Below are 8,657 nucleotides of genomic sequence, written 5' to 3' on the forward strand. Positions count from 1 at the left end.
TACCCATTTTCGGGAACGCATTTTCGTTCCCATGTTTGGGAACGATAAACCCAAATATGGGAACGCCATGTAGGCATTATTTAAAACAAGAAAAAGAACCGTTAAATGACGTCCAAAAAATATAAAACGATCGTGAACCGCCTGATATTTGTCTCAATATTGTTGGGAAAGAGTTTGATATTGTAAGGCCCATCGTAGTTTCAAATCGTTCCCCTATTTCTAAAGCAGTCCATCATCCGGGCCGCGAGCCCAAATTTGGGAACGCTCTCGTACACTGGCGCTGCAAGCGTTCCTTATTATGGGAACGGCGTACCCAAAATTGGGAACGATTTCAGCGACGCCTTTCAGGGGCTCATTTCAGCATCACGTCCAACGCCGCAAATTATTGTTAACGCAACAATCATCAGATGACCTTTCCGGCAAGACCGTCGCATGTTTCGCCCGGTCTTCTGCGCTTTTATTCCCGTCGATCTCGCAGCGGGCACGCCCCCCTCTGCAGGATTACGTAATTCACAACGCTCAGCGATGTACAACAAGGTCTTCCATACCTATATCCACCGTCCGCGCTGAGGGTGGAGACATGTCAAGCACCTGTCTGTTTATCACCGATAGTTGACGAGTACAAGGAAGTATCCAAAAATGGGAACGCTGAATATGTTACACCCTCAAAACACCTAGTCCCAATGAAAATCTAGTTTTTTCCTTTCTTGATGAGTGTAAGTGGCAAAAGGCCTGGTAGGATGGGCACGAGGAATTATCGAAATCAGCATAAAAATTATAAATAAGCCACACAGAGCGAGCTATATAAGAGAAATTCCCCCAAAACGATCACGCTTAGAAACACGGAAGACAAAAACCACGCTCATGACGCTCCTTATAAAACAACTCTAAACAGCTAGCATCCAAATAAAATATGTCTTTCCGGGATGATAAAATACAGCTGGATAATTTTCAACCGCTTAAACTGAGTTTACAACAGTAGCTCGGTAAATTCACTCACGTTCCACGCGGTCGTCCGCCCCGACACAAAAGTCAACAATATTACCTCGGGACCGTCCGCGTCTTCGCTTGCATTTGTCAGCATCTGGTGTCGATAGTATGAAAGTTCATAACCAGGCGAAAATTATTATACTTTACCTCAAACTAAAAAATGCTTCATTTTCCTTAAAATTGCATGCTAAATGTCGTATAACCCATATTTCCACCATTCTGTCATTTTCAAAAAATCATTAAAAATATCATTCCACGGTCAATTTCCTTGTTCCACGGTCAGATTAAAGATAACTTTATGGAGATTTAGTAGATACTTAAATCAGCGTGCACTTTTTTGAGACGTGATGCACTTTTGAGTTTTAGTGGGAGAACGGCCGAAAAATTGCCTTCCGTTCTCATAAATGGGAACGCCCGTTCCCATATTTGGGAACTCCGTTCCCAAAAATGGGAACGTTCCTATATTTGGGTACTCATGACCATAGTTCCGCCTACTGATATCCATGTTTTATGCTATAGTTTTGTTTATTCATTAGCATATTTTTAACATCTCACCAAAATGTCCCAAATAGGTAAGAATATTATTTCCGGAGTCGGCATTCTGACGCGAGACTCGGCCCGCTTGCTCAGTTTGCCTCCCGGTAAGGTATGCGAGTGTGCAGTATATAGGCACACCCATAACCCTATCCCAGTCCTACCCTGATAGCTCGGCATGCAGGCCGCCATCTTCCTGTGCAGACTCCTGCCCACACTGATCACACCGGCCGTCTCCAGCGTTACCTGTCCAGGCCCCTGCCGCCTGGCGCCGCCATTTCACTTTCAAGGGCGGTCGCCGGTGTGGGCTGCTGGTGGCTCACCTGTTAGACAGGGACGCCTGGGCGGTGGCAGCGGTGGGGCAGTGTCTCAGTGGTGCTGGTGACGTGAAAAGGGTGCCCGGGGGTGCGTGGGGGTGTTTGGGGGTGACAGGTGGCGGAGGAGGGTCCTGATCGGAACAACTGACAGCAGGACAGCTGCGGTTATCGCCAGGAGTCGCAGCAGCTGATCGCCTGCTGCAGCCTCCGTCAAGGTAATGGCAGCGCGCAGTGGGCAGTGGTGAATAGATGACAGCTGTGCGAATATCGCCTCCGACTGGCCTTGCTTTGTGAACACTGAAAGCAAAATATGGCTGATTAAGCATGAAAACGTAAAGGAATCCTTTCTTTTGGATTAAATAAGGAAAGGTCGCATTAGATATCTTGAATTTGTTCAGGCGATTGCTTTGCCACTTGTCAGCCGTCATTTCGTTTTGATAAGCTCATTTCGTCTCGCAATAAACAGAAATATGAATATTAATGTGACTAATTGCCTCGAGGAAAAGAAGTGTGAGAAATCATGCCTGGCCCGTAGGCAAATGTTGTGAAAGCTCATAGACATTTTCACATCGTTTTGGTTTGTTCCATGGGTAATGCGATTTAAAAATTACCCCTGATGATGCGCAAAATGCAGCATTACCTTGTCACGAGTGAAGTGTGCGGTACAAAACAAAGCTCTTCTATAGCACTACGAGCCCTGTTGGCTTTTGGGTAGCAAGACAGAAAATTGTTAGGTACAAATCGGCTTTCGTTTGAGGCGCTGATCACCTTCGAAGGCTTCCACCTTCGATGACTTACCGACATGTCATAAAGAACCGGATAGGAAAGATTTGGTCCGTAAACTAGCAGTTTTTACCGACAGTTCTTACCGACAGCATCCTCTCTTCTACCTAATCCCTAATTTTGTCGTATAGCGACACCGAATAATAACAATATTAATGGAGACCAAAACCGATTGCATTACGTCACCTGTGCCCTGTATTAACTTCCTTTGCCACTCCCCGACGGCTGACTTGTTTGGGTGTATACAGGCTGATAGAGCTGTGATATGACGGCATAGGTAGGCGGGTAGACACTCCCTCATTATGTGCACGGCGGCGGCAATCTGACAGATATCGGTAAAACCCTACCCAGGGCCGACCGAGTCCGGAATCTAAAATGTAGGCCGATTGCAACGGAAAGAGAACAAAGAAACGTGCAATTTAATGCCTACTTATGCGTAGGCGAAAGGTGTGTTGCTTGAATCAACTTAACAAGTTTGTATTCTCAAATTATAATAAAAGCAAACCGTTATCTTGATTGCACAATGTAGACCCAAACATATAGCAAAATGTACCCGAAACTGATTTGAACGGTTTAATAGTGCAGAGATATGACGATCTGGCCATAGTTAATCAGAAAAAGGATGACTTCTTACGCAAGCTGAGAGTCTGAAAAAGTCAGGGGCGGGGACGGGATTCTCATTTTTAAGAAACACTGCCGCTTTTTGTAAATATTTTGAGCAAGTGAGTAGATCATCACCTTTTCACCCGTTGATTTCTATGGTTTGTGTAGCAGAATACGTGTGGTTCACCACCGATCCCACCAGTCTCCAATCACACTCCCTGCGTGCACCCGCCACAGGCCGCCATGTCTCCCCCGCCCTCATCCACCCCTCCCTGCACCTGCCACAGGGGCATAGGCCCTCATGTCTTCCCTTACCCTCCCCCTCCCTTACCCGTCTGCATGTTTCTCGCAACATCATCCCTTCGCTTCGATGCCACAAGTCACCACATCTCCCTCCCCTCACCCCATTCTCTGCCCCTCCCACAGGCCACCATGTCTCGTCACCCTTACCCCTCCCTGGCCCTCCCTCAGGCCACCATGTCTCGTCAGCACCGCCACGAGCGGCGTCACCACCGGGACGACATCGAGGACCGCTACCAGGAGGAGCGGGAGGACGACAGGCGCTACCGCGGCCGGGACGACGACCGCGACTACCGCTACCAGTACGGCTACGACGAGGTACGGCGCCGGTATAAGGTGACATCATCAATGAGGTGACGTCATTGATGAGCTGTGACGCTGACACTAGATGAAGTTGCCAAGAGCTCGTCCCATGCTGGTGCGTTGAACGAAAGCGTTGAAGCGCGCTAATCTGCTTCAATATTGAAGTGAAATAAGAAATTGTGGTCTGCGGCTGACAGTTATTGTTTCTTCATTTTGCCTTAAGTCCTAATTCTTAGCCTCCTGTGACCATCGGACTGCCGTGAACGCAGCCAGCACCTCTTGTGTGGCTTTGCCTACCAGTTACCACCCCATTCACAGCTTCACTCGGCATCTGCCGCTATTCAATGCCCGCATTCTGCCTGCTCCGGGTTCGAACCGAATTGTTTACCTCTGCGAAACGTGACTTAACGAGATTCAGTCCACGAAAACAGCTGCATCTCGTCGATAACCTCACACAAGAGCCGGTGATGGAATTTCAGCTGTCAGCGACAGGCAGCGAGAAAGGCCTGTTTTGTGTTCTCTGTAATTGTGGTATACATTATACTTATCACTTGTGCAAAAGTTTGCTTTCAGGAGAACTACGGTTTTGATTTGACACCAGTTAATTGCGGTAACAAAAGACGTTTATTCTTAAGTTTGTGTTTCATTTGAGCACGCCTATGATCACTCAGGTGTGCAGAGTCATTTATTGAGGGGTGATGGTTCCCCTACATAATGAGCTGCGGTTGTACCTAGTGATTTTAAAGCCACTAAATAAGTATTTGAATGTGAAAAACACAGACAAGCGTACATCTTAACTCAACGATTCATCATTTTCTGTCGTGTATCTCCAGGAGCGGAGTGAGGTGGAGCGGGCACCATCGGACCGGGCCGTCAGTGAGTTTGTGCTCGACACTCCCCGGTACGACCCGGACGAACAGGAGCGCTACGACACCGACCGGCGGCAGCGGTACTCCGAACGCAACCCGCACGACCGCGACCGCGACCGCTACGACCGCGACCGGTACGACACCGAGCGCGACCGCTACGACCCGGAGGAGCGGGAGGCCAGCGAAATATACGCCGAGGCCCATCAGCCGGACATGAGGTAAGCTATACGAGTGATTGACCGGAGGTATTTACCAATAAAAATAAAATCGAACAATCTTTGATACCGGATTCGCCGTCTTTTATGCGAGGAGCTTTACATCGCAGAGCGAGGTCTTCACTTTTCCAGATGAAAGCAAGATGACGGATGATGTTATCGCGTGACGTCAAAGTCGCTTACCAAAGCTCGCTCTCAATATGATCATTGCATTGCCAGCTTATGCTAGTTCCGTTCGAGTCACTGTTGAGCTCTCCAGTTTCCATTGTTATTTAGCGGTGTGTGCCCAGAAACGTTCACAAAATAGTTATAATTGTTTTGCTAGTTGCAACTTACGACCAAAGGTTGCACGGTTGGCTTACAGAATTAGGAGCCATTCCTGCCAGTTATGTTAGGATATACATATGTAAGTCGAGACGTTCAACATAAAAATCCACTCGTGTGTCGCAGTCACTACGCGCCAAGCCAGCGCACCCACCGGAGCGGTGTCTCCGAGGCCGGCACCACCAAGACCAAGACGTCCCGACACGGCAACCTCATGATGGAGACGATGGCGGCGCCACACCCCTGCTGCCCAAACACCAAAGGTGAGCGAGTACCCGTGCTGCCCAAACACCAAAGGTGAGCCGGGCCAGGAGGATTGATAGGCTCTTCGGGACTAAACGTGGACAGGATTTCTACAGAATTATCAATTGTTGATTCTTTGTCGATTTTTTTTTTCAATTTCTAGCTATCGCTTAAAGGTTTAATTTTTCAAGCTTAATTTTTGTATTCTCCGCATATTTAGGCAACGTCTGTCTGTTTGCAAGGTAGGTCGGTATATTGCAGACATCTGACATGTACCTAACTGTCAATGTTTCTGAAACGGCATAGATATCGTGCTTGCAGAAAGCTGACCGACAAGAGCATCCAATTTGCCACATACCTACTTCACCATTGATCTTTGAACGCAGTGATCCGTTTCTTTTCGCAGGAGTGTGCTGTCTGATGCTTCTACTAAATCTGGCAATATTGCTGATTGCACTTGGCTTCGTAATTATTCTTCAGCTCTACAATCCACCATTTGTGTGGTAAGTACGAAACCAATATCGAAACAGAAGAGATGTGACACCGTATGTGGTCGCATACAGGGTTAATGCTCTTCTCTAGAAGTGCTCTCATCTTAACTGACACCAACAATACAGGCCACAGGGCGAATGTCCCTATGTTCAACCATGCTGAGTGTATTGTTGCCCATCGCCTGCGCTTTGCTACGGCAGAGTTCAACTAAGTGATGGATTACGGTAGGATTTACGTCAGGGATCGTGACCACACAATGGCTGCATCAAAGAGGCCTATGTTTTGTTTCAGTCACGACGGAAGTGCGGCACTGAGTTAAAACTTAGTGTGCCATTATTGGCATAGCATTGGGTGTCGGTTACTTTTATAGTTCGTTTTTCTTAAGTTCGACCCTCACTGTAAACATCTTTTTGGAAACAGCACGAGAATTGCTAGCTGAATTACTGAGAAAACTGGTTAGCGCACTTTGTACTGGAGATATGAATTAATATATTCCAAATAAGTTTCTAACACCAATGATATACTTTTACGCTAAACGCCGTGCGATTTATCAATTAAATTACTTATACTTTCTGACATTTCCTCGATACTTGTGGGGCTGCAAATACCGAGCTGCGAGGCTGGGAAAAAGAAGCCAGGTAGAAAGAATTTTGATACAATTGATCGTTTGCGAAATCATTGTGCGCCAACGAGTTTTCTCAGTAATTCAGCTAGCCATTCTCGTGCTGTTTCCAAAAAGATGTTTACAGTGAGGGTCGAACTTAAGAAAAACGAACTATAATAACAATCTGTCTGACCTGTCTCAAAGTATTTATGTGCCTGCAGTGTGAACTCGTTCATGAAAGCATCGGACTTCTGGGAGCGAACGAACGGCAAATATTATAATTTGGACGTCCAACTGACCACAGACTAAGCTGATTAAACATTTTGGTCGCTGTCTGATATCCTCCTGACTGTCCTACACTTGCCACACAGGTTCATCGGTCTGGCGCTGCTGATCGGTGGATTCTGCGCGCTCATCTTCTGCCTGGTCTACTGTGTCTGGGTGTGCAAGGACGCTCACCGAGCCCAGGAGAACGGGGAGCTTTACTGGACTCACCACTGGCAGAAACAGTGGGGCTACCAGCCCTCTGAGAAGGCCCCATCCGAGCCGTACCGGGAGAGGTACTGAGTCACCAGGGAGGACGCAGAGTCACAGAGTCAAGGGTGAGTCAACAGAGGGCGCGAGAACCGTGGGCTGCCTTGTCCTGCAACGATGTGGGGTGGGGTGGGGGGATTGCAAACGTTATACGAATTGCGAAGACGCGGCGTTTCGGTTGAGCAATGTGTTGCGGTGCAGCATAACCCATACTGCGGATGCTGCACCGCAAAACAAGTGTGACAGAATCTCCACATCAGTAAAATACCGGTAGCGCACAATCGGTTTTGGGACGACCAACGCGAAGAAATAACTAGGTGGCCCATTGACACGTTAAATGAAATGCTCATTTAGTGACAGAAGCGTGACATGCCCATTGCCCATTACCCATCCGATGCCGGTCACTGATACGTATGCCTAGATATGACGGCGTTTTACAAACAATGTGCCGTTTTGTTTCACAGAGTAGCGATAAGTGCAGTTGCAACATCGCGATCCCAGAAGTCATCACAGCCCGGACAAAAAGAACAAAGTCTGCCACCAGCACCAAGTCCTTATCACCGGCCATCTGCAATCTGCATAGATCACGGAAAATCACAAGAGAAGGAAGGAAGTAAGGACTTTTCACAACGAGGCACTGCGGAGTGATGAGTATAGATGACAGATGAGAAGAGAAGGTGCAAGTACGTCCCACATGCTCTAATGGGCGTGGTCAACGTGGTGGGCGTGGCTTCATGTGGTGGGCATGGCGCCATGAAGTGGGCGTGGCCAGCGTGGTGGGCGTGGTCCACGCAGTCCACAACGAGTGTTTGACTGTGATGTCTGATAAAAGGGGCTTTGAGGTGACCCCCGGTGCCAACTTGCGCTTGCTGAAGGGACCAGCATTGCTAACATATCTAAAACATTCGTGCTTAAAGTCGATGCGTGACCCTGTTTGAATGTTGTTTTGACGGGTTGGGAGCATGCTACGTGGAATGACTAGTTACAGCAACGTCAAGCACGAGGAACATCAATTATAACTTAGAACGTAAATTATGAGTGAATGTTTGTTGACACAGCGAGATGTGTGTTGTCACTTGTTAATAATTCGCAAGTTTTGACACGAACGTTAACGTTAGGTATTGACAGGAGACTTATCGCGCAGTTCGCACCCGAGCTATGGTCGTGGCGAGATGACGTACCGAATGGATCTTATTTTGATGCTGTACACTTGTTACTGTATCATCATCTCAAACGCATAACCAATACACATTATACATAGTTGCCATGTAAGAGCTCGGGACATGATGCCTTAGATCGCACTTCGACGCTCGAACTTGGTTGTAAGCGCAAAACTCGACAGTCGTCAGCACGCAAGATGGATTAAACAAACTAGATACAACGTGCTATGATACATGAGATCAAACTGCCGTCTAAAGATACCGCCTGTTACATAACTGTCTGCGACTTTCCTGTTGAACTGGTGCGCAGTCGGACAAGAACAGCACTCGTGTCCCGGACAACATAGAATATTGGCGGAGTGTTCCGTCTCCGTGTTTTTGCTGTG

At 47.6% G+C, this 8,657-nt stretch overlaps 1 protein-coding gene across 3 annotated transcripts; it reads left to right on the plus strand.

The window, feature by feature from the left end:
* Positions 1 to 1,699: 1,699 nt before the first annotated feature.
* LOC122378348 (mRNA cap guanine-N7 methyltransferase-like) lies at positions 1,700 to 8,374 on the plus strand. Of its 3 annotated transcripts, none has more exons than XM_043359306.1 (7): positions 1,700 to 2,056; positions 3,699 to 3,845; positions 4,664 to 4,917; positions 5,365 to 5,501; positions 5,888 to 5,984; positions 6,949 to 7,179; positions 7,576 to 8,374. In XM_043359306.1, exons 2-6 carry the CDS (start codon positions 3,705 to 3,707, stop codon positions 7,142 to 7,144), a joined length of 825 nt encoding a protein of 274 aa, XP_043215241.1. In that variant the 5' UTR covers positions 1,700 to 2,056; positions 3,699 to 3,704; the 3' UTR covers positions 7,145 to 7,179; positions 7,576 to 8,374. The 3 variants fall into 3 exon arrangements, with proteins under 3 accessions (XP_043215241.1, XP_043215240.1, XP_043215243.1); XM_043359305.1 differs by having other exon boundaries at positions 1,851 to 2,056; positions 3,654 to 3,845; XM_043359308.1 differs by having other exon boundaries at positions 1,851 to 2,056; positions 3,703 to 3,845.
* Positions 8,375 to 8,657: the final 283 nt, after the last annotated feature.

Source organism: Amphibalanus amphitrite, unplaced genomic scaffold, assembly GCF_019059575.1.
Source record: "Amphibalanus amphitrite isolate SeventyFive unplaced genomic scaffold, NRLGWU_Aamphi_draft 000058F_arrow, whole genome shotgun sequence".
In the NCBI taxonomy this organism is placed as follows: Eukaryota; Metazoa; Arthropoda; class Thecostraca; order Balanomorpha; family Balanidae; genus Amphibalanus; species Amphibalanus amphitrite.